The sequence below is a fragment of the Meriones unguiculatus genome, chromosome 16 (assembly GCF_030254825.1).
Source record: "Meriones unguiculatus strain TT.TT164.6M chromosome 16, Bangor_MerUng_6.1, whole genome shotgun sequence".
Classification (NCBI taxonomy): Eukaryota; Metazoa; Chordata; class Mammalia; order Rodentia; family Muridae; genus Meriones; species Meriones unguiculatus.
In genome coordinates this window covers 39,119,048-39,144,800 of record NC_083363.1, presented here as the reverse complement: position 1 = coordinate 39,144,800, position 25,753 = coordinate 39,119,048, and the positions used below count along the sequence as shown (strand labels likewise).

The following is a 25,753-nucleotide window of genomic DNA, read 5'->3' as shown; positions in this document are numbered from 1 at the left end:
TTTTAATACTTATACTCACCAGAAGTGTAATTTTACTTAATTACATTCATTAGCCCTTGGTTTGGTGAGATGGCTCAGAAGTTAGGAGCATGCACTTCTCTCACAGGGGACCTGAGCTCAGCATGGTGGCTCACAGCAGGCTCTTAGCCCAGTTCCAGGAGATCCAACACCTTCTTCTTGAGTCCGTGGGTTTCTGCATACATGCGATACGTAAAAAAAAAACACATACACACAAAAACAAAGAAATAGGAATGAGTGCCTAAAAATAGTTAACTTTCAGGTTAATGGTGTAGCTCAGTGGTCAGATTTTTAACCCTATCATGGTGTGAGCCCCAACATTTTCAGTAGAAGTCTGTGGTGGTTGGAATATGAAAGGTTCCTACAGTCTCCTTTGCCTACTCTGTGTGGGTACTAAGGTCAACCTTAAAAAAGTTATCTTTCAAGCAGACTGCATAGGTCAACCTTAAAAAAGTTATCTTTCAAGCAGACTGCATACTCATACCTGTTAAACTTCTATTACTTCCAAAGATGACCATGCCACCTTATTTATTTATTTATTTATTTATTTATTTATTTATGTATGTATTTAGGGCCTTCTGCTTGCTAGGCAAGCACTCTACCACTGAGCTAAATTCCCAAACCCCCCATGCCATCTTTAAATACAGAAATTCTTCTGGCCTACTATTTACACCCCTGGTTTCAGGGGTGTGCTGCTAGAGGCTTCAGCTATTCTCATCCAGTCAGGAAAATTTGGGCTTAAATGTAAAATTTTCTTTGTTCTTGCCATGTCTTATTTATTATCTTAGTTTCTCTCATGAGCATAGTTTAGCCCCTCTTCTTTGGTAAGGAATATATGATTATATATTGAAGTTTATTTCAGTGAAAATTGGTTAAAGCTGGTTTATTTCTCACCAAAGCAATGCCAGATGGCTCAAATATCATATATTATACTACAGTTTTTATGATGAGCTAAATCAGAGTATGCATACACTTAGAATGCAAAATCATAATCTAAGATACACTCAATAAATGAAACCAGATGAACAGCCCCATTAGAAATCGGCAAAGCCCTGAGCTGCTATGAAAAGGCTCATGACGGAAACATTATTGCAATGTGAGGGGCCTTTTCTGAACACTGAGAAAGTATCAGATGACTGCTTTTCATTCATATTACATAGATAGATAGATAGATAGATAGATAGATAGATAGATAGATAGATAGATCGATCTTTAAAAAGAGCTAGCCAGTCCCTGTGTACCCCACCTTGAGTGTCTTGGATTTTCCATCCGGAAGCCAAATCCCAGTCAGCTAAGGAAAATACCCAAACCCAAACTGAATACCCAGAATTATGGCGTTACTGGGTTGCTAGCAGCCTGAAGACTTTCAGAGAGGGTTCAGCAGCCTCCTGTATGGTGACTTGATGTTAATGTATGAGTGTGGTCTCCTTGAGGGTGTACTTAGAGGACCACACGCTGATGCCCGTTTATTACAGTGGATGCACTGTTTAAGTTTATAATGAAGCGGAAACACCCAGGTTGCAGGAAATCCTAATTGGTCCATTTATTATAGCTAAATCGAACCCATGATGCCTTGATTCACTTCTCTTGAGCAGAAAAAGAAAAGGTAAATTTCCCAGCGCAAGTCTAAAACCTTTTAAGCCACTTCAGTTCCATTCATGGCACCCATCCATGGTACACATCCATGACATATGTAAGTCACAACCCTAACCTGAGCTCAGGACAAACAGATCTGCTATATCACGGTGTCACCCGATGCTGGATTTCAGAATCTATCCTAACACAGTGTCCAAAACAAATTCATCAGAGTCCGTTCATGCCCTGAACTTGCTTTCAACTTTCAAAACTTGACTAAAGGTTTATGATCCAAATGTCTTGTTTATTGATGTTTTCCCTCTGTCTCTTAAAACTTTATCCCAGCTGAAATCTCCCAGCCCTGATGATAGGTGTTTGAAAAGTTCAGATAAAAATATGTGAATTCTCAGTACCTAATCCAGTTAAAGATAAATGACCCTGGGATTAACATAATCCCCACTCATGGCGCCAGTGATATCCCAAATCTTTCTAATCCCTGCAATAGACCCTCTGGCATCAGGGCTCTGCAGTAACAAACAGACTCCTAGCAACCCTTCCTCCAAGGAAATCCCATTAATCCAAACACCCATGAATCTAAGTGTTACTTCACACCACGAAAAACTAGCACCTAATTCGTGAATAAAGCATGTTATGAAAAGTGTTTACTTGGGCTGGAAAAATGACTCAGTGGTTAAGAGCACTTGCTGTTCTTGCAGAGAACCCATCACCTATGTCAGGCAGTTCATAAGCACTTTATCTCCAGCTTCAGAGGAAATAATGCCTTTGTCAGACATTCACAGACACCTCCCTCCCCCTCCCCCCCCCCCCACACGCACTACTGACTAACCTGTCTATTACCAACAAGTAACTCACCAGCCCGTTTTCCCGTTTTCTTCTTCTTCTTCTTCTTCTTCCTCTTCCTCTTCCTCTTCCTCTTCCTCTTCCTCTTCCTCTTCCTCTTCTCCTTCTCCTTCTCCTTCTCCTTCTCCTTCTTCCTCTTCCTCTTCTTCTTTTCTTCCTCCTCTTCCTCTTCCTCCTCCTCCTCCTCCTCCTCTTCTGAAAAGTAAATGTGTGTTAGATTGAAACAGTATAGGTTTTGGATCATTTGGCCATTTGTAGCAAAAATGGTTGGTTGACCACAAAACACATAGTGTAAACAGTGTGTCCTGTAAGCCTTGTTTCTTCTGCCTTCCCTAATTTCTTAGGCCAATGGTATCTTCTTTGGAGGATTTATTTTGGAAGATTATTGATTCCTCTAGCTAATATCAGGCTTCCTTTAAACTTAGATCTCCTAAAACCTTGGTGTAGGAAGCTGGGTCAAGTTCAGGTGCATTTGGGCTGCCTGGGAGGTGAGAAATGCAGAACCATAGACCCCCTTCTCAGAAGGCATTGTAACAAGTTTCCCTGGGGAATTTTACCACGGCAAGCACTGAGACACTCTGGGCTAGGAAGGTCAACCATTTCCACCGTCCATCAGTAAATGGCACAGTGTAAAGGCTTTTATTTCCTCTGATGAGGGTATGAAATGAGAGGTATACCCAAACTTTATGAACACATGGCTTGGGCTAAGCCCAGAGCTTTTCTGTCTCTGTCCTATCCATCCCTAGGCCTAGACCTGGAAGCTTCGACCCTCCATGCAGTCTAATCTTCTGCAAGCCTGGACCTTGAAGGCTTCAGCTTCCAAAGCTTCTATGTGCTAACCTATTTTCAGCCTCTAAGGCTGAAATGCCGAATAAGCATTATTCAGGGAACTTACTGATGAATAAACTCACCCTTTCAAGCTCTTTCTGAACTCTGGCTGGCTGGTTCAACTCAGCTATTCTGGCTTAAAACTTTTTTCCAAGATCACTGATTCAAATTGCCTTCTCTTGGCCTCTGACTGAATTGCTCTTCTTGGAAAAACTGCTTCTGAACTCCACAAACTGAACTGCACTGACTGCAAATACTGAATGGAACTACATGACTGCATTCAACTGAACTGCACCCGACTCAACTCCCCTCTGTCTTCCTGCACTGCTCTTAGGTAGCCTCTGCTTCCTGTCTGTTCTAGTGAGAGTTAGGCATATCCTTTCTCTTACTCATTCTGTCAAACCTTTCTCTGATTGGTCACTTTGCCAGCCCCTCAATTAGACATCATTGTTTGAGATTAAAGGTGTGTATTAAGGGCATGTCTGTATTTTAGCCAGAGGGATTAAAGGTGTGTGTCTGTATTTCAGCTGGATCACATAGACCTAGAAGGTCTTTGGATGTGATCCCTTGCCAGAGCAGCCATGTTGCTGGATTAAGATTCCACTACAGCACAAAGGGACGGGACTTGTGTGGGATGAAGGGGAAGGCACCTGGCTTTGGAGTCATACTCACACACAATCAAGCCTTGACTCTTGTTCCCACTAGCTTTGGGAATTTAGGCACACATTGTGATCTTTGAGATTTTCTCTAGCATCTGTATATGGTAAGATGCCATCAACCTATTTTCCTGAGAATTAAACAGGATATAATCACAGGAATAGGATATACCTACCACAACTGATTGGTAATGTATGTTAAGCTTCCCATCAACCCCTTACACCTTCATATTCCTGAAGGTTCTGTTCTTTGAGCATCCCAAATCATTCAGTGTATAAGGATTCATTTCTAAACATAGATGTCTAGAAAAATGTCAAAAGCTTTGATCAAATGTATGTGAACACTGATAGAATAAAATTATTAAAGCAATCATGGCCTCTCTCTCTCTCTACATATATGTATGTAGAGAGAGAGAGAGGCCATGATATATACATATATATACCCAAATGAGCTAGAATTGATGTAGACCAAGTTGGGTTCAAACTCACAGAGATCCCCTTATCTTTGTCTCCCCGTGGTGGGTACGTTTTTATAGATATATGAACTGCAGTTTTTATGTATAGTGTCCCTGCCGGTGTAGTCACAGAGAGACTTAGAGCTATCTGCTGTCTGTGGAAATACAATCTAGGAATTACTGATAAAATTACTATAGCATGGTGCCTGGTGCATATACAAACTTTCCTCTGAGATTTCTCTGCAGGTTGTCAAGAATATTAGAGAACTCACAGTATTTTGGCTCATAACTGATAAGCCATTTCTTCCTGTAAATACAATAACCTTTATAGATGGGGACTGAACACAGACTGGCCAGTTCAGTAAGATCCATGACCATTAGCTTACCTTGGCCTCACTTTACTGTTGCCTGGGAATGTGAGAGCTTTAGAGAGATGGAGTCTGGATTTCTTCCTCCAGAGACTCTTACTTAATTAGTACCGGGTATTGTCTGTGGTTTGAAAATTTTAAACTTTTATCTTAGAATAATTATAGAGCCACAGGAAACTATAAAGACAATACAAAGAGGTCCCTCGGGCCCTCCTCTCAGTCTGCCCCAGTGCTAACAACTGCTGTAACTGCAGATGAATGTCAAAGCCAAGGCACTGGCATAAGAGAAACGACACTGGCGGGCATAAGTCGTTGCTCCGATCGTCCACACCTTATTTTTTGAGACAGGGTCTCTCATGGAACCTGAGTCTCTCTGATAGGCTAGGCTGGCTGGCTGATGTCAACCAGGGTCTTGCCCCCCCTCCCTTCCAGTGCTGGGTCACAGGGTGGTACAGCACTGTCCACTTTGTAAGCAGATGCCAAAGGACTCCATGCTTGAGCAGCAAGCTCCTGACTGACTGAACCACCTCCTCAGCCAAATTAGGTCCAACTGGTCTACCAAATCATCAAGGTTCTTGAAAACCTCTAACCAAAGCGAGATGTATAGTTCCTTTCAGCCACAGTCATTTACATGGATAGACACACACACACACACACACACACACACACACACCACGTAACCCACACAGATGTCTTGTACAAGTATCAAACACTCTCACAGACACACATCCTAAACACCCTAAACTTTTAATAAGAGGTTGTGAGACCAAAGTGGCTGACATTCAAAAGAAAACTTCATTGCGGGAAAATGACAGTTGACAATTGCACAAAACATGTCCTGGTTTACACCCAAGCCAGGAAGATGTCTGCCATGCCCAAGGCAATAAACAAAGGTTTATGGCTCCCTGAATTAAGGTCCATGTCAGCAATGAAAAGGAAACACCATGAATTTTGAAAATGCCATGTACACATAAAGTGGAGTGGTTAAATCCTGATAACATGGTAAGTGCATGTATGTGTTTGTATGTGAGTGTGTGTGTAAGCATGTGTAAGCATACACATATAAGTGTATGTGTACATATGTGTGTATGTATGTGTGTACGTATGTGTGTATGTGTGTGTATCAGCCCACCCACTGATAATGCTAAAAATGCACATTAGCTACCAGCATCCTCTATAAATAAATCAGTGCTCCTTTCTCTGCCACCTGGGAAATTATGCACTGTCCCAGCAAGTCTCCATAGTTCTTCTCTCTAAAATTGTGGAAATGAGCATTAATCAGAGACGCAATGTGGGTGACATACAGGCCTTACCTCTCATTCTAGCGTCTATTTTCTAATACTGACTGTGGCGATCTAGGGATATTTGCAGTCAGAAGAAGCCTGCATCCAGGTATAAGAACATTCCCTGGCTGTACAAAAGAAGGAGAGACCTCTTTATTCAGGGCTAAACTTTCACTGAAATGTTGGTGAGGCATCTTTGCCACACCGTCTGTGACTAAGGGTTGACTGTTACGGGCCTTTAAGCCTTCACCCGGTCCCATAAGTCAGACAGATCCACCGTTTCTAGATACTTACGTATCCCGGTGCCTCAGAATTCTCCACCCCCAGATACACCCACAGAATACGATGAAGGAGCTGATTCAGAGGTGGCTTGTCCTCAGAGACTTCCCTAAGTTCCCTTTTGACAGCTTCCTTTGCAGTAACGAGTTCTCTCTTCCTCTGGTCTCTCTAAGGCTCTCAGTGTCCCAGAGTTACCCTCACAACTTCTTGTTTCTGGCCTGGAGCCGGGTGTCTCAGGCAGCTTTCATTTTCCAGAAAGTTCCAGGGCATAATGCCCACTTGACTAGGACTTTTGAGAAGATTCTTCATGCCTAATGCTTTGGGGAGAGGCTCTGGTCTGAAGTAGCTTGTCCTGTGACTGTGCTTGGTGGCCTATGATAGGAGCTGTGATTGTCCAGGCAAGGGGACGATAAAGCGACACCTTATTCTCAAGATGCCACTTTCCAGCTCTGGTCCCAGACCTCTAAAATTAGTCCTAGGAGGAAAAAAAAAAGAACAGGATGGGGTCTAGGAGGGAAAGCATCCTTCTCAGAGATTTAGCTATAAACCACAGTTAATTCTTTTTTATTGATCCATCCTTTTGCACCTCATTAGTGGTGAACCTGCAGCACCCTGGGTGGTGTCCTTTGAACATGCTGATTAGCATAGATCAGCTGTATGATTAAGACAACATCTTGGAAAATCACCAAGTCTAACCTGCCCCGTGAACGGATGTGACTGTCGTAACTGATTTCAGAGCTCTGGGTGAGGATCTCCCTTTGACTTCCTTCTTTCACCAGAAAGGCTTTATTTAATATTTGGGTTAATCTCTACCTTTCTGCTCCATTTAAACCTTGTACTGGCTGCTGTGATCTAGACAGATTTTGAGAAAGGCACTAATGTTTGTCAGCTGAAGCGGTGACTTTCAGTTTATCAGAAACAAGGGTATCTGACCTTAGAGACAAACGTTTAATAGCAGGAAGAAGCAAAGAACAGAGGTTAATGTAAGTACATCAAGTTCCGGGGTGACAAAGAGGAGAAACCCAGGCTCCTGGGAGCCACAGAAAACTATCACCCTTCTTGCAGTTTCTTGATTTCTTTACTGTTTCACCCTATTTAATAAAAAGTAACAAAGTCTAGGCTAGAGAGATGGTTTGGCATTTAAGGGCACTGACTCCTTTTGTACAGGACCAAAGTCCAGTTCCCAGCACCCCCATCTGGCGGCTCAAGCCTATAACTTCAGCTCCAGGGAATCTGACACCCTTTTCTGGCCTCTGAGGGCACTGGCACACAGGCACACACACTCAGTCAAAGGAACACATACAAATAAAGTCAAGAAATTAGTAAGTACAAAGTAAACCTGTAGTATCAACTTCCTGGACCATCCATGACTGTATGCAGGCCCATATTGGTGCGTCAGGCCACCAACGGCCATGGTATTTATATTCCAGGTCCCACTGAGCCACTCTCCTGGAACTGAGCTTGCCAGCCTTGCCAAGTGTGGTGATGTGTGCTGTTACCAGAGGAGCTATTGCATTTTTCACTTGTGTATCTTGTGATATAGCCTTTTGAAGTATCAAACATTGGTATACGGAAGACATACAGGGGCAACACTTCCTTCAAGTCCTGACTGCAGAAGCTAGATGAGAAGCAAGACGAAGCAACCGCAGCTGTCATGCTTGCAGATTTCATCAGTCGGCTACAAAAAGTCAAGTTCCAGGCTTGAGACGTTTCTATTTGAATCCTAGGCTCTTAACGGGTTGACAGGTAAACCTCAGTAAAGCTAAAGTAAAGCTAGGTGTCACAGAGAAATATCTGCAACGGAACAGGAAGCTTTGACTGTTGATCCTCAAATGCTGGAAGTATCCTGTGCCCTGAAGAAAAAAAAAAAAAAAAAAAAGCTGGGCACACCATGAGAAGAAGCATTCAGAGGCCACACATAGCTGGGCCTGTGTTGGATGCGTGGCTCTGCATGTAGCCAATAGTGTTTCTCTTCAGGATGGTCTTCTAGCAACACTGATAATAGTTCTGAGTTTTTCTGTGAGAGGTCCCACCCCTTTTTCTCACTTTACCTGTATTTATTATCTCATTTGCGCCTCTCAGAAAATGCAGATATCAATGCTTCCTTTCCCTACGGGAAGTAGAAAAGCTGGGAACGTGGCTTGTGGAAGGTCAAGTTACTTCAAGTGAGTCGTATTAGTTCAAGACCTATATTCTTCCTAATTGATGCGTGGTGTGTGGTTAAGCGAAATCCACTAGGATCCTCGGGTTTGACTCTCAACTCTTTGGTTAACTGACTTTTTGTTGATTTACATTTTCATGTATATTGATGTCTTGCCTGAATATATGAGTGCGTACCATTTTAGTGCCTGCAGAAGTCAGAAGAGGGTGTTGGAACCCCTGGAAGTGGAGTTAGAGATGTTTGTGGGCTGCCATGTGGGTGCTGGGAACTGAACCCTGAGTCTTCTGGAAGAGCAGCCAGGGCTCTTAACTGCTGAGCCATCTTTCCAGCCCCCTAGCTTTTTTCTTTTTATTTGTTTGTCTGTCTGTTTATTTTGAGACTGAATATCATTAGCTACCCTGGAACATGCTATGTAGACCAGGCTGGCCTGGAACTCTCAAAGATTAGTTTATATCACCACCAACTATGCTGCTGGTGGCTTTGAATTCCCCAGACCCAGTTGGGCCTCCCACGTGAAGAAGCAGCCATCTTTGGTTTAGGCTGTTTTCTAGGTACTTTTGGTCCAGCCTTATCACCTGCATTGAGCACTGTCAATGACAAATCAATGAGCATTGTCCTAAAGATCAATCAACCAATCAGTTAATCAAGCAAGAAAGAAAGCTGGAAGTGGAATACACACGGAGATGCAGTATTCTTTTGTGCTGATTCGTAACATATTTTGCTCATTTTTAAAAGTTTAATATATAAATCTTATCTATTGTTTGTGCATAGTGGAGAGTCAGTGGTAGCCAGAGAACTAATAGCTGGGCTTGGTTTTCACCTGCTTGTATGAGTGTCTCAGGGATCAAACTCAGGTCAGCAAGCCTGATGGCAAGTGTCTTTACCAACTGAGTCATCTTGGCAGCCTCTTTGCTTCAATTTCTACCTCTCCTTTATTCATTAATTCATTCATCAAGTATTTTCCATACAGTACTGCAGATGCCGTGGGGTTCAACACTGAGAGGACTCATCAATGTTCCTATCCTTGTGGATCCCATATACCATAGAAAATCAATCAAAATATGAGAAAATGTATGTTGTGGTAGGTGGTTGTCTTAATTGGGGTTTCTGTTGCTGTGAAGAGACACTGTGACCATGATAACTCTTATTAAGGAAAATATCTAATTTGTGCTAGCTTACAGTTCAATGGTTTAGTCCATTATTGTCATTGCAAGAAGCATAAAGGCATGCAGGCAGGCAGGGTGCTGGAGAGGTAGCTAAAAGTTCTATATCTGTTGGTCTCTTTTTGGAGCTCCTGTCCTCTCCAGGTCTTTCTATCTCCCCATTCTTTAGTAAGATTTCCTGCACTCTGCCCAAAGTTTGGCTATGAGTCTCAGCATCTGCTTTGATACCCTGATGGGTAGAGTCTTTCAGAGGCCCTCTGTGGTAGGCTCCTGTCTTGTTCCCTGTTTTCCCCTTTTCCAATGTCCATTCTATTTGCTTTTCTGAATGAGGATTGATCATCTTACCCAGGGTCCTCATTCTTGATTAGCTTTTTTATGTATACAGATTTTAGTATGATTATCCCATACTAAATGGGATTATCCCATAAGTAGATATATGTCCAATATCTACTTATAAGTGAGTATATACTGTGTGTATCTTTTTGGTTTTGGAATACCTCACTCAGGATGATCTTTTCTAGATCCTATCATTTGCCTGTAAATTTCATGATTTCCTTGTTCTTAATTGCTGAGTAGTATTCCATTGTGTACATGTACCACAATTTGGGCAGAGTGCAGGGAATCTTAGAAGGGGAGACAGAAAGACCTGGAGGAGACAGGAGCTCCACAAGGAGAACAACAGAGCCAAAAAAATCTGGACACAAGGATCTTTTCTGAGACTGATATTCCAACCAAGGATGATGCATGGAGATAACCTAGAACCCCCTACTCATATGTAGCCCATGGCAGTTCAGTATCCAAGAGGGTTTCCTAGTAAGGGGAACAGGGACTGTCTCTGACATGAACTCAGTGTCTGGCTCTTTGATCACCTCCCCCTGAGAGGGTGCAGCCTTACCAGACCACAGAGGAAGACAATGCAGCCACTCCTGATGAGACCATGATAAGCAAGGGTCAGATGCAAGGGGAGGAGTACCTACCCTATCAATGGACTAGGGGAGGGTCACGGGAGGAGAAGAGGGAGGGAGAGTGGGATTGGGAGGGAATGAGGGAGGAGGCTACAGCTGGGATAAAAAGTAAATAAATTTTAATAAATACAGTATGCTGAGAAAAAAAGTTTTACATCTAGGAAGAGAGAGGGAGCCACTAGAGCCCAATAGAACTTCTGAGACCCCAAAACCTTACCCCCAACGACATACTTCCTGCCACAATGCCATACCTCTAAGACCAGGAGCTCCTTTTCCTTGCTTTATTAGCAACTCCTATAGCACTCTACCTAATAATGGACGACAAAAATCCTTGAAACCTGTAAACATGATAATATCTGTGGACCAATGCTCCTAAATTTTGACATTTGTTCTAAAATTATTGATTTGAGAAAAAAAAAAACTTCTTCCTAATGTAAATTTTCTTTTATTGCAAATAAGGATTTTTTTTTTTTTTTTTTTAGCAATGTACTTCTTCAAACTGGTGGCAATCAAGTGTGGATATGGGATATGACGATGCTTCCGTTATACTGGGCTGTAGGCAAGCCTGTGGGACATTGTCTTGATTAATGATTGATGCGGGAGAACTCAGCCCGCCGTGGGTGGCACCGTCTTCAGCTATGTGGTTCTGGGATGTATATGAAGCAAGCTGAGCGTGAACCGCCCAGTGAGCCCGCGGGCAGCATTTGTCTGTGGTCCCTGCTTCAGTTATTGCCTTGGGTTCCCGCCCTGACCTCCCTCGGTGATAGTTGGTGACCTGGAAGTGTAAGCCAAACAACCCCTTTTCTTTCCAAGTTGCTTTGGGCTACGGCGTTTTACCACAGCAACAAAATGAAAGCGGAAAAGATCCAACACCCAGTCTCATTGGCAGAATGTCCAGGGCCCCAGAAGCAGTCTCCAGTATGACAAGGATAAGTTTTAGAGATATGTGAAGGGTGACCAGTGTGGGGCTCCAGCATCACATGGGCTTAGAGAATAAAAAGCCTCCGCCCTGGAGGCTCTAGGGATTCTGAGGTGACCCTAGCTGAGATTCCTCTGTGGGAGGATATGGAGCCGGAAGTGGCAAACTCCTTTAGCCAGGTGGGACTTTCAGTGGAGGGAGGGGAGCACCAACCCACCCACCAAACCTTCAATGCAAAATCTGTCTTGCCCACAATAAGTGTAGGGATAAGATGGAGCAGAGATTGAGGGGACGACAAACGAATGACTGGCCCACGTCGAGACCTAGCCGGAGACCCAGCCCATGGGAGAGAGCCAACCCCTGACACTATTAAAGATACTCCGCTCTGCTTGCAGACAGGAGCCTAGTATAACTGTCTTCTGAGAGGCTTCATCCAGCAGCTGATGGAAATAGATAAAGAGATCCACAGCCAAACAATAGCTGAGCTCAGGGAGTTTTGTGGAAGAGTGGGAAGGACTGAGGGACCAGCAAGGGTCAAGGACACCACAGGAAGACCTGCAGAGCAAATTAGCTTCAGTCCATGGGGGCTCACAAAGACTTAACCATCAACCCAAAGAGTGTGTATGGGCTGGACCTAGACCCCATATACATGTGTGGTAGATGTGCAGCTTGGTCATCATGTGGGTCCCCTAACAGTGGGAGAAGGGGCTGTCTCTGACTCTGTTGCCTGTCTTTGGAAGCCTTTCCTCTAGCAGGACTGTTTTGTCTGGCCTCAGGGGGAGAGGATGCATGTAGTCTGGCTGTGACTTGAGGTACAGGGGTGAGTTGGTACCCCTTGAGGGCCTCCCCTTCTCTGAGAAGGAGAGGGTAGAATAAGGGAGGGGGCTGAGAGGGTGGGGCTGGGAGGAATGGAGAGAAGGGGCTGAGAACAGGCTGAAAAATGATTAAATAAGTAAGTAAGTAAATAAATAAAGTTTTTAAAAAAATGTCCCCACTCTAAGATGTCTTCTATTTCACAAGGAAAAGGCTGGCCACTGTCTCAAATTCTTGTTTCCCATTTTAACTATAAAAAAATGCATATCATATTAAATCATGGAGACTGTGCTTCAAAATACCAATATCACTATTAAAAGTAAAAGTTCCCCCTTTTTATTAAACACTTGGGGAATTAAAATGCACTCTCTTATTGCCTACCAACTTTGAGTTCAGCTACCTTAGATATACCACAAAACGGTCATTTGATTTCTTCAACCTAGAAAGTGGTATAAAGGCCGCTGAGAAGCCTCAGGAGGTAAACCTATGTGTTTTCAAGCCTGACAACCTGTTTTCTACCCTGGAGATATAGTGAAAGAGGAAAAAAAAAGTCCCCCAAGATGTTGCCCTCTGACCCTCACACTCATGCCAGGGAACACGCACACTCTCGTGTGTACACAAAAATAAAGTGATAAACGTAATAGGAAAGAAAATGATATGGGCATGACCCCAGCTTCCTGGCTGTATTGCTGTGGCTGGAAATCTAGACAGTCTCAAACGAAGGCTGCTCATTTTAATCGCACACTAGCATTCTGCTGGAGTCCTGCGTCTAACCCAGGCACCTTCTCCAGACTGTGCTCCGTGAGAGACATCCTGTTCATTTATTCTCACACAGGCTTGATTGACTCATCAGTATGCCAAGAAACACAGCTTTTGTTCCCTGAGAAAGTCTCTGTTACACAGATGTCTCTGAGTAAGCTGGCCCAAATACTGGGTTTGAGATGACCCCTGAGCAGAACAGGACAGATTTTCTGAGGACTGTTTAATTTATTTTTTTTTTTTGCCGGAATTCTCTGATAGTGAAGCAAGCATGTTTCCTATGCTGGTGGTAATTTTAATTTTATTGACTGTCTGAAATTTCAATACTTTGTTATATTGTGGTGAACATAGGAAAATATTAAAATTTAATGAGGGACAAAAATCTATCCATGTTTTTACTGAGATCATTAATGGAATACTTATTTGTAAGCATCATTTTTAAAAGTTTTACATTTGAATTTATGAACACACTGATTTATTTTTGACAATTTAATACAGAGTAGAGGGAGCCTTCAAGGAGGGTTTGCCTCCATCAGTTTTGCCTGTGTGCTATGTGTGTGGGGCACAGTCTTCATTAATGATTGATTTGGAAGGCCCCAGCCATTGTGGGTAATACCACCCTTGGGTAAATGGTTCAGGATTGTATAATAAAGCAAGAGGTACTCAACTAAAAACAAGGAAATCATGAAATTTGCAGGCAAATGGTAGGAGCTAGGAAAGATCATCCTGAGTGAGGTATCCCAGAACCAGAAAAACACACACAGTATATATTCATTTATAAATGGATATTAGACATATAATATAGGATAAACATACTAAAATCTGTACACCTAAGGAAGCTAGTCAAGAAGGAGGACCCTTGGTAAGATGATCAGTCCTCACTCAGAAAGACAAACAGGATGGACATCAGAAGAGGGAGAAAACAGGAAACAGGACAGGAGCCTACCACAGAGGTAGTCTGAAAGACTACCAGGCAGTGTATCAAAGCAGATGCTGAGACTCATAAACAAACTTTGGGAAGAGTGCAGGGACTCCTATGAAAGTAGGGGGAGATAGTAAGACCTGGAGAGGACAGGAGCTCCACAAGGAGAGCAAGAAAAGCAAAAACATCTGGGCACAGGGGTCTTTTCTGAGACTGATACTCCAACTAAGGACCATGCATGGAGATAAGCTAGAACCCCTGCTCAGATGTTGCCCATGGCAGCTCAGTATCCCAGAGGACTCCCTAGAAATGGGAAGAAGGACTGTCTTTGACATGAACTCAGTGTCTGGCTCTTTGATCACCTCCCCCTGAAGGGGGGTGGGCAGCATTGCCAGGCCACAGAGGAAGACAATGCAGCCAGTCCTGATGAGACCTGTTAATCTAGGGTCAGATAGAAGGGGAGGAGGACCTCCCCTATCAGTGGACTTGGAGAGGGGCATGGGAGGAGATGAGAGAGAGATGGTGGGATTGGGAGGGAATGAGAGAGGGAGCTACAGCTGGGATAAAAGTGAATAAATTATAATTAATATAAACAATAAAAAATTAATTAAAAAAAGGAAGAAAGCAGAGTTAGCTGTGGAAACAAGCTAATACACAAACTTTTCCCATGGTCTCTTCAGTTCCAGTATCCTACCTTGAGTCCATGCCCTGGCTTCCCTCAGAGATAGGCTGTAAGGTATAAGCAAGACAACTCCTTTCTTCCCAAGTTGGCTTTAGCTGTGGTGTTTTATCACCGCAACAGAAAGCAAACTAGCACAATAGACTAAGGCAAAATAAGTTCTCTGAGCTCTTGGGATTAAGACAATTGAGGGAATCTGAGGAGTTTCCATATGCTTGATATGATGAAGTGCTCTGCACGGCATGACCTCAGGAAGAAGAAAATCGTGGGGAAGAAGATGACGAAATGTCGACTTAATTCAGTCATTGCTGTGTCACCGGATGTGCCAGTTATGAGTGTCCACCCTAGTTGGGAGGAACTCAGTTTTCCCAATAGAGAATAGAGGTGTAGACTCATTCATTTCAGAGATTCTCAGAGAAGTACTGTCAAGTGAATTACATAAGGTGTATCACCAAAATTTTCTTTTAAATAACTGATTAAAGTTTTATTCTCTCCTTATAATTATAGCGGTCTGTTTATATGACATGAGGATCCAGGAAATAAAATGAAATAAAAAGGGAAACCAAAATTGGTGGTGATTCCTTCAATCTGGGCTTGAGCATTGTTAATATACTTGACTCATTTCCTTCCAGGCTTCATGTACATATGTGTGTTCTTACAGCAAGGAGACATAAATGTATGCATATCTCATATAACTTAGGTTTTCCCCTAAAGCATTAATTCCTTTGAGAACATACTTACAGAAGATGCATAGTGATTCAACCCATTGACATGATTATTTAATTAGTCTTTAGTACTTGTTAAATTGAAACTGTTAGGGATATTTTATTATTATGTTATTGAACAGAAATACTTAGGTTGTTATTAATTTGTGTGAAGATGTTTCTACAGATGTCATCACCACAGAAAGATTTTGGAAATGACTTTACTAAATTTCGCCATTCTTATTATGCTATCCTTGTAAAGTAAATAATGAAATATTTCCCTTTTCTCTGTCATCTGAATGAGTTGGTACTGGTGCACAATCCAATTGACTTTTGCATTCTTCTTATTGATATGAACCCAAGGCTATAAAATACATCCTCAGTCCTGCTTTAGTTGAGATTAATTATGTCATTATCATTTGGTTTCAAATATTCTTTAAATATTTTCTTTTAGAAGACTTCTCTGACTGAAAGGTGACTTAGAACAAATAGTTTTATTTCAGGCACCTGGGGTAACTTGGTGTTTTATTTTGTAGGTTTCTAACTTAATCCCATGTACATTTTTCATGTCAGGAGTTATGCAAATGTTCACCTTCTCACATAAAAAATTATTAAACATTGCTTACTTTTCTGCTACCAGGACAGAATACCTTAAGAAAAGCAACACATGGGAGAAAGGGCTTATTTTAGCTTACAGTTTCACAGGGGATGGAGTCCATCACTGTAGGGAAGGCATGGCAGCAAAAGCATAAGGCTGGGTTGGCAGTCAGGAAGAAAGAGAAAACACAGGAAGCAGAGAGAGAGAGAGAACAGGAAGTGGGGCAAGGCTATAAAACCTCAAAGCCCGCCCCAAGTGGTGTACTTTCCCTTTCAAGGCTCTACCTCCTAAATTTTCCATAACCTCCCCAAACAGCACCACCAACTGGAGACCAAGTGGTCAACACATGAACCTCTGGGGGATATTTTTCATTCCAAACACAGCAGTGGGCATTTTGTGTGTGCGTGGAAATCGTTTATGTTCTTAAGCTGTTGGATGATTCTATGAATATCAATGAGCTTAGTTTACTGGTAGAGCTGTTTAAATCTTCTTTTATCTTTGCTGACATCTTTTCTAGTAACATGGGGCTGGCATTAAAACACCTTACTGTAAGCGCAAAGCTTTTTTTCTCTTTTATTTTGTTATGTCCTACTTTTTGGACTTGGAGATTTCATCAGTGGGTGCATTCACATCAACAGTTATAATTTTTTTTTTTTTTTTTTTTTTACTGATTGTAAAATTGAGATCTGTAAAATTGAGATGTGTATTCTTTTTTCCTAATCGCGTCTCTTTATCTACCTCCAGTGATATCAATACAGACACTCTTAATTGTTATGTTCACTGCTCTATTTTTAGTCTGGGTCTGTAGATTACAGATATCTATATTTTAAAAAATAATTTATTCGTTTTATATTCTGATTGTAATCCCCTCCCTCATTACCTCTCAGTCCCATCTTCCCTTCCATTTCCTCCCTATTCCCCTCCCCTAGAACACAGAAAGAGGGAGCCGTCTTCCCTTACCATCTGATCCTAGCCTATCAAGTCTTCTCAGGACTGTCTGGATCCTCTTCCTCTGTGGTCTGGCACCAGAGGAAGGTGATCAAAGAGCAGGCAACAGAGTTTATGCCAGAGATAACCTCTGTTCTCTTTACTAGGGAACCCACATGGATATTGAGCTACCTATGGGCTATATCTAAGCAGGAGATCTAGGTCTTTTCCATGCATGGTCTTTGGTTGATGTATCAGCCTCTGCAGGCCCCCCTGGACTCAGATGTTTTGGCTTTGTTGGTTTCCTTGTGGCATTCCTGTCCACTCCTATCCCCCAGCTTTTCCATTAAGACTCCCTGTAATCTGCTCAAAGTCTGGCTATGAGTCTCAGCTTCTGCTTTGACCCCCTACTGGGTGGATCTTTTCAGAGGACATCTACTATAGGACTCCTATTCTCTCTCTTCAACCACTTCCAGTGTCTATTCTATTTGCCCATCTAAATGAGAATTAAGCATCCTCCCTATGACCCTCCTGGTTATTTAGCTTCTTTAGATCTGTGGATTTTAGTATGGTTATCCTGGATTATGTGACAAATATCTGCTTAAAAGTGAGTATTATCCATGGATGTCTCAACCCTGCAACCGACAAAGGGCTAATATCCAAAATGTATAAAGAACTCAAGAAATTAAACACCAACAAACCAAACAATCCAATTAAAATGGGGTACAGAGCTAAACAGAGAATTCTCAACTGATGAATATTAAATGGTGGAGAAACACTTAAAAATGTTTAATGTCCTTAGTCATCAGGGAAATGCAAATCAAAATGACTTTGAGAATCCATCTTACACCCATTAGAACAGCTAAGATCAAAGAGTCAAGTGACAGCACAAGCTGGTGATGATGTGGAGAAAGGGGAGCCCTACTCCATTGCTGGGAGGGGGGAGTGCAAACTTGTATAATCGCTTTGGAAATCGCTCACTTTCTCAGAAAACTGGGAATAGCACTACCCCAAGACCCACTGTACCACTCCTGGCATATACCAAGAAGATGCTCCACCATACAATAAGAACATTTGCTCAACTATGTTCCATAGCAGCATTGTTTGTAATAGCCAGAATCTGAAAACAACATAGATATCCCTCAACCGAAGAATGGATAAGGAAATTGTGGTACATTTACACGATAGCTATTAAAAACAAGAAAAGCATGAAATTTGTAGGCAAGTGGATGGAACTAGAAAAGATCATCCTGAATGAGATATCTATCCTTTTAAGGGAAGAGTTTTATTTTATTTCTATTTATTCAGTCTGATAATTTCTACTTTGAATTTAAATGTTTACCACCCACTGACATTTAAAGTAATTATCAGCTTCTTTGATTTAGTTAATCATCTTAGGGTTGATATTCTGTTTGTTCCATGTTCTCTATATTTTTATTCTTCTTTTCATTTCTTGTGCAAACTAGCTGCTTTTTGTTGTTTGTTTTTGTGGGGGAGTTTGGAGTATCACGTGTTCCCTTCCATGGGTTTGTCAATTAGAGTCTCCTTTCTCTACTATTTTGGTGATTGGTCTGATCTAGCAATAATGAACATATCTTTAGCCTACCATTATTTAACCTGAACTAATATCATTATTACTCTGTGGAAGTAAGAAAGTCATCATTTGCACACCCATGATCTTTGTGTTCTAATCATGTATTTTAACTTCCATATAGGGTAACCCCCCCCCCAACCTTCATTATTGTTAATTTGAGTGTGGTTAAAATGGTTAATAACTGTGGTTGAAATGAATAGAGTAAGAAAGCATTTTTATCTGCCCACGAATTTGCTCCTTCCAGTGCCCTGTATATATTCCTTCTAATCCTAGTTTCCACAATTGGCCTGTTTTCTCCTTCTTCCTCTGAGCTCCTAGTCTACAAAACTTTTGCTCTGACATTACCAGGAGTTTATCTGTCCCACAGGCAAATGGCCTCTGCTTTATTGTTGAAAAAGTGTTTATCCTTTCTTCACATAGCTTAGTAACTTTATCAAGGTCTAGCTTTTGTTCCTTATCTATTACTCTTAAGAATACCCTTTAGTGATCACTAATCACTGTGTGGAGTTATACAGCTATCTTCAAAAAACTTACTCCAGCACCTCCCCCCACTTTTCCCTCTTGCTTTTTGGCAGAAACTTACTTTAGACACATAGTTCAAGGCAACCATCACTCTACCGTTAGGGTCATTTCCTATGCATGGAATTAGACATTCATTTTGTCTATTAAGGTTTTGCTTTCATATCTGAAAGTCCTTTCTTTTACTGTAAGTAGAAATGCAGGTTGATAATTTAACCACTTTGCACTTTTTAATTTTAAATATGTTGTTCTATCATGTTCTGGCTGCCATTGTTTCTGATAGCAGTCATTGTTCTTATAATTGTTCGATTTTTAATGCCTTTTCCTCTTCCTGCTGCTGCTAGCCTCACTTTGATTTAGAGTTTTAAGAGTTCATGATATATCTGGAAATTGTTTTCTGGGGCCTTAGAGGCTTCAATTAGTTTGAAGGACAACATGGCCATCATGTCTTCAGTTATTTCAGAACTGTTCTTTTTCATGTTTTTAACCTCAATTATGCATGTTGTCTTTCTTCATATTGTCTACACATCTTTTGTTTCCTGCCTTATAACTGGCCTACATAAAGTATTGCTTTGAAATGAATGAGGGTATGGGATTAGCTTTTAATATATCAGGTATATTTCTTCTTAAGATGATCCTGGACTGATCAAATAGAAAATAGTGTGACATCTTTACCTTCCATTCTAGGTATAATGTCCTTAAAATGCAGTACAATCATAAGCCTGATAAGATCCTGTGATATAATTATAACAAACTTTAATTATTAAAAACAATAAACAAGAGACTTTAAGCCCCCTTTTTGCTTTCCTGAATTTCTCGGGTTCCTTTTCCTTCTTTTTTTTAAAGGATTTTTAAAACTTTATTTTTAATTTATGTATTTACTTTACATCCCAATCATAGTCTCCTCCATCCTCTCCCTGGGTCCCTCCCACCCTCTTCACCTTATCGTCCCTCCTTTTGTCCTCTTAGTCCCTGTTTTGATATATGCTTCATCTTGTTCTACATCATGGCTCTCCCCTATCTACTGATCTCAGATGTTCCGCAGTTAAAGTTAAAATGAAAAGCCCACACTCAAAGATGAAATTCTCTTCTCCTGCCCTTCTTATGATTCATCAAGGCTGGCTGGTCAGCAACCCCTCAAGGTATCCCGTCTCCACCTTTCCAGCCCTTAGTTCATATTTTTGAGGCATGGTAGGAGTAATATATATATATATATATATATATACATATATATATATATATAAAGAATACACACACACATACATAAAGAATATATATAAATATTTATATGAATATAAATATATAATTAAAGAATATATATAAATATAAAGAAAAAGGAATTTAAAAAGAAAAGCAATCTCTAGGAACAAGAAATGAAATAAAATTAATAAACCAAACTTGGCATCTGCTTGTTTTGAGAAAGGCTTGATTCCAACTGACAACGAAACATGGTGATCTGTATATCTATGGGATACACCCTAAAGATAAAAAGAAGTAGAAAGAAATTTAAATACTTCCTGGTAACACTTACCCTATCATTCTGAGGCTGCTGACTAGGCACACCAGCATGAGCTACTGCTGCTGACTAACTATGTTGTCGGTTAGGCCGTGATACTTGATGGAGAAGGAAGGGGGCGGAGATATAAGACATATTTCAGCACGAGCGTCCTATATTGAAGTTGGGATTATAAGTCTAAGCTCATATGTCATCGCACAACTTCAAAATATATTTAAGTGTTTCCTAGCTCTACCCAGTGGAAAGGCTCATAAAGAATGTCCAGCACAGTACAATGAACATCTTGAAACATACTGATTGTGATCTTAAAATATTTTGAAGTACTTAGTAAATGGAACCAGGACTCCTTGGGGGAAATGTCTGACTCCCTTATCTGGGACAGGAAATGAACAAGATGAGACTGGAACATCGTGTCATAGCAGAAGGCGAGTTACTCCCTCAAAGACTGCTGGCATCTGTCAGAAGGACTCTGGAGCCAACCTCATTAGACAGAGTTGGGCTGTGTGCACACCAGTAAGATCAAACTGCAGTGGAGTAGAAGCCACTGAAAGTGTCTAATCCACGAGTTTATATATCGTTAAAACACTATCCATGATCTTTGGAGTATAGTAGGAGAGCAGGCCGTGGAATACATGAAAAGAAATCCAGCTTGGAGTACATGAGCCGGTCTAAGCATTGAAATTGAAGGCCACTGACATCACAAAGAGATCCAGGCAGCAGTGAGCCCCTGCTGATTGCAGCAAGGTTTATGAAGAGACCTCCCCAAATGAGTTTCTTACAGCTCAGGGTCTAACACACAGAACCTGCAGGGAATGGAGAAACCCATCACTATGTGGCAGTGTGTATAGCTCATCAATAGAATCCCGATGGAGGGAATTCTAAATTACAAACCGCGCCTTTACCAGCAACACAACACACTGCAAGGAAGAGGGGGAAAGGAGGGATGGAAGAAAACCGTAGGCAGTGTGGCTAAAAGAGGCATGAGAGACACAATAACTAAGATCCGGTTTAAATAAGCAAAGAGTTACAACGCAAGAAAAGGAGAGGAAACAGCAGCAGGAGGAGAAAGTGGGTGAGGAGGAAGGGGAGGAAGAGAGGAAGGAGAGGAGAGTAAAGGAAAGGGAAAGATGGAAAGGAAGAGAGCAAAGAGGGGAAGAGGGGAGAGGTTAGAGAATTGTACAGTTGGAAAACTGATTGTTACTAAGGACTACTATTGAGGACACCAAGGATATTTTTTTCCTCTTCTTTTGGAAGGTATAATGAAAGACACTGTGCTCACAAATGAGGCCCCTGTAGAGATGTAGGCCACGAAAATATTTATGGCTGAAATGATATATCAGGCATCTGTTTTGAGACAATTGGACTGCCGAAGTGGGTAGATCCAGAAGCTAGGCTCTTAGATCAAATTTTACTTAAACCTAACCTTCAGGGCAGATGAAAGTACAAATAAGTGTCTGAGTCAGTGCTGGAGGCCACCCAGAGTCTACCTTGCCAAACAAGTCCTCAAGTGATGCTCCAGGGATACCACCGAGAGCAGTGGATGCAAGACCAAACCAGAGTTAATTATTCTTGCACCTGAGCAGTGAGAACATGGAGCCTTGCTGTTGTGTTCTTTCTACTTCCAAACAGACTTGAAACTCTCCCTATTCACAAGAAACTTTAGGAGTCCAAGAGGACACAGAAAGGAAGCTCACCTTTTTATAAACTGCAGTGTTAATGGAAAGTTCTGTACTCATGAACAAAACAGATGTGACAGCCGCTCCCGAGGCCACCTCTGGATTGAAGGTGCACAGCTCTTCTCGCCCAGTGGCAGTGAGCTTGTCACCTCAGCTGTCTCTCCATTCTTGAAACCACCTGGACAGGGGCTACAGAGAAGAGTGCTTTCTAAGACGCCTATGTCATGCTGTGTCCTGCTTCTCCCTATGGATACTGTAAGAACGGTGGTTTGGGTGAATTCCAGAAGGTTCTGGCAGCTTCGGCTGGAAAGAACACTCCTGAGCAGAGCTGTGTCCTGGCTCAGCTGCCAGGGGTTGGAAGAAGTCCAGGTTTGCATGCGAACATGCTCATCCCTCTGTAAAGCTGGCCCTGGGATCCCTAGTTCAGGGGGCACCTCAACTCTGCTGCATTAATTCTGTTTACTTCTTAGCACTCATACAGGTGTTTAGCTACTCATATTTTTACATATTTGTTAGGGTATCTCTCAAAGGTCAGGCATTCATTGAGACCCTGGAAATCATACACAACAGAAAGTAGAAACCCTACAAATCAGAATTTTTTATAGAGAACTTTTAGACATTTACCTGCATGCTGCTATTGCTATGATTTTTTTAAATTTTATTTTAAAATTGCAGCTATGCAATAATAAAGGTAAAGTCTATGCCATGAGATCTGAAAAAAAAAATACACCTTTATTCAGCCTCTTATGTGGGTGCCAATGGTATTCAAAGCCAATCTTGTTTTTGGATCTACCTTACATTTTAGTTGTATTTATATATTTGCAGACCTCTTTGATTTTCTTAGTAATGTTGCCTAGCACTGTGTCATAGCCACTATTCTATTGCTGTGAAGAGGCATTATGACCAAAGCAACTCTTAGGGGAAAAAAAAGCATTTTTTGGGAACTTGCTCTCAGTTTTAGAAGTTCAGTCCGTTATTATCATTGCAGGAAATACACATGGAAATGCACATAACATTGGAGCAGTAGATGAGAGCTACATTCTGATGTGTAGGCTAAGAGAGAGGGGAGAGAGAAAGAGAGACCAGCTCGGGTTTCATTGAAACCTCACCTCCAGTGACACAGTTCCTCTAACAAGGCCCCACTTCCCCCAGCAAGGCTGCTTCTTCCAATCCTTTCAAACGGTTCCCCTCCCTGCTCACTAATCGGATGGGGGCCATACTTATTCAAACTCCTGCACATTCCACGGTTGACCAGGTAAACTAAGGGGCCCGTAAGGTTTTGCAGCGTCAGGCTCTACATCCCAACTTACTTCAAATTTAACTTTCCGTGAGACTTAGGCAAAATGTCTTTCCCTTTCCTTTTTCCGTGGATATTTCTAGTCAGCTGTATCTTAGCTGGGGAGATAAGCCACCTCACTTCCCAGTCTGCCAACGTCCTGTCAATACGTCAAGGTTAGAGGGGAGGCCTGATCTTAGTTCTTGGTGCCCATTTCCATTCGTGACCTACGTCTGACTAACATTCAGCGTCATTGCGCTCCCTCCAATGCTCTCACAGTGCTTCTTGGACCACTTTGCTGTCATCACCACTGCTTTGCATAACCATCTCTCTGTCGCATTTTAAGCCCCTAGATGATGAGGGAAATTGTTCTCACTGTTTTTGTTTTTTTAATCTTTAAGAACACCTGGCACAGAATATTTCACACAGTCATCCTCAGAAAGTGTTTTTTGAGTTCTATGAATATATGATTCCATATTTCCCACAGTGCCTGGACAACATGTAATCACACGCACACACACACACACTTTCCCTGGTCTCAATATTTACTTTCAGAAGAATTACCTTTAGTGTGGAAAGTGTCTGATTGAAAGGAATGCTGACATTCAAAGGTGATCCAGTGTAGACCAAGCACAAAATGTCAGCCCCCAGCCTAAAATGCCACTCCACCCTCCTCATCTGTGGGTAAAATTAGAATATTTTATCCAACAACATACTGGAAAGGCACCAGTCTGTTCCAAACCATGATATCCTGCTGGCCACTGGAAAGGCAGCTGTCTTTCTATTTGGGATAGATCCTGTAAGGGTGTTGGTGTGTTCTCTTCAGGAGACCTGTGTGACTGATGATGCAGTTTAAACCAGTCTTGTATTTTTCTTTTGCTCACTCCTACTGTGAAAAAACAAAACCAAACCAAAAGGCTATTCCCATTTGATTGATTTAGTTATTACACATGTAACATCCTCTGTGCCAGGCACTCTGAAAGGCTCAAGATAGCCACATCCCTGCCCTTCAGGGATTTACAATCAGGGCAAAGAGAAAGCAAGGAGAAGTGTCCCTTCAAAGTCTCGGGCAAAGCAGAGCCCGGAGGCTGTGACAATGACCCACATGAGTGAATCTGCCCATTAGACCCTGCCATCTGTCCCTGGGTGTGACAGCCACTGCAACTCCTTTCCACTGAGTGCGTTTGGTCTGAATGACCTTGGAGACAGCCCGGAATGCTGAGTTTAGGAGGGTGCTTTTGAGTCCCTTGTCTGTACTTGCTGTTCTTCAAATAGAATTTGCACAAACCTCTAATTTCCCCCTTTTACCCAGCAGCCTAACTCAGTGACTGACGACCAGCCTTTTATTCCCTCCACCAATGAATTTCTATTCAGCCCGTGTCTGGCATGAACTCGGGTGCCCAGACATGTGTGGCTGCTCTGAATTGTTCGGAGCAGTGAACAGAGCCCCGGCAAGCTGCAAAATGCCCCAACTTCCTGCTTACCATCAGGGGCAGAAAACTGTCAAACATTAACCTAGGGAGACTCCTCTGTCCAGCGATTCTCGCCCTCTCTTCCCAAAGCGGAACCTCTGCTGTCAGATTTTACCCCCTGCTGCTTTTTGCAGACATAAGCTGAAACAACAGCCATGACTCAGTTCCTCAAGAACGCTGCCTGAATTGATTTAGTCTGAGTTCGGATTTAGCACGTAATCATGTTCAATTTGCTTTACTGCACTGCCTAGAGATAAAAGGCTTGTGTGTGTGTTGGGGGAGGCAGCTTGAGCTTGTGTCGGTCTCTGTGATGATGTCATTGGCATGAGAGAGCTGGGGCCCTTCTTTACTCTGCTCGGCTGCCTCAGAGGCTGCTTGCGGCGGGAGCAGGCTCCAGGTGCCTGAGCCTCCAAACAGGACCGCGCCCCACCCCCTAGGAGCAGGGCAGCACCAGGACCTGGCCTCAACAGCATCCATCCAGAGGCAGAGGCGTCTCTTCACTCTCAACTCTGAGGCTGCCCAACTCTTCGCTGAGAATTCTGAAAGGGGGGAATGCCAGCCCCTAGCATGGACTGTGATGTTTCCACTCTGGTCGCCTGTGTGGTGGATGTCGAGGTCTTTACCAATCAGGAGGTTAAGGTACGCAGCTGCAGTGTTCGTTCTCATTGTTGCTATTCCCGGGGCTACTTGGCAAAGCTTGTTCTAGTACAGGGGAAATAGGACTTGGGTTAATCATTTGTAGTTTTATTGTTTGTACCACGAAGACA

General features: G+C 42.2%; 1 protein-coding gene and 1 long non-coding RNA gene across 3 annotated transcripts in view; one reads left to right on the top strand and one right to left on the bottom strand.

Moving 5' to 3' along the window:
- Positions 1 to 25,753, top strand: part of Rcan2 (regulator of calcineurin 2) — a 212,208-nt gene that overhangs the window by 104,462 nt on the left and 81,993 nt on the right. Inside the window, exon 1 of one of the 2 annotated variants that reach the window (XM_021643194.2) lies at positions 25,188 to 25,625. The exons of the other annotated variant lie outside the window; for it this stretch is intronic. Coding sequence (XP_021498869.1) covers positions 25,539 to 25,625 — 87 coding nt within the window. The 5' untranslated portion in view covers positions 25,188 to 25,538. Of the gene's footprint in view, positions 1 to 25,187; positions 25,626 to 25,753 lie in introns of those variants that run through there. 2 annotated transcript variants of the gene reach the window in all.
- Positions 59 to 6,470, bottom strand: LOC132648233 (uncharacterized). Its single transcript, XR_009586603.1, has 3 exons — positions 6,339 to 6,470; positions 2,467 to 2,649; positions 59 to 193 (listed from the first exon to the last, which is right to left on the bottom strand). It is a non-coding gene; the product is annotated as an uncharacterized LOC132648233 (long non-coding RNA).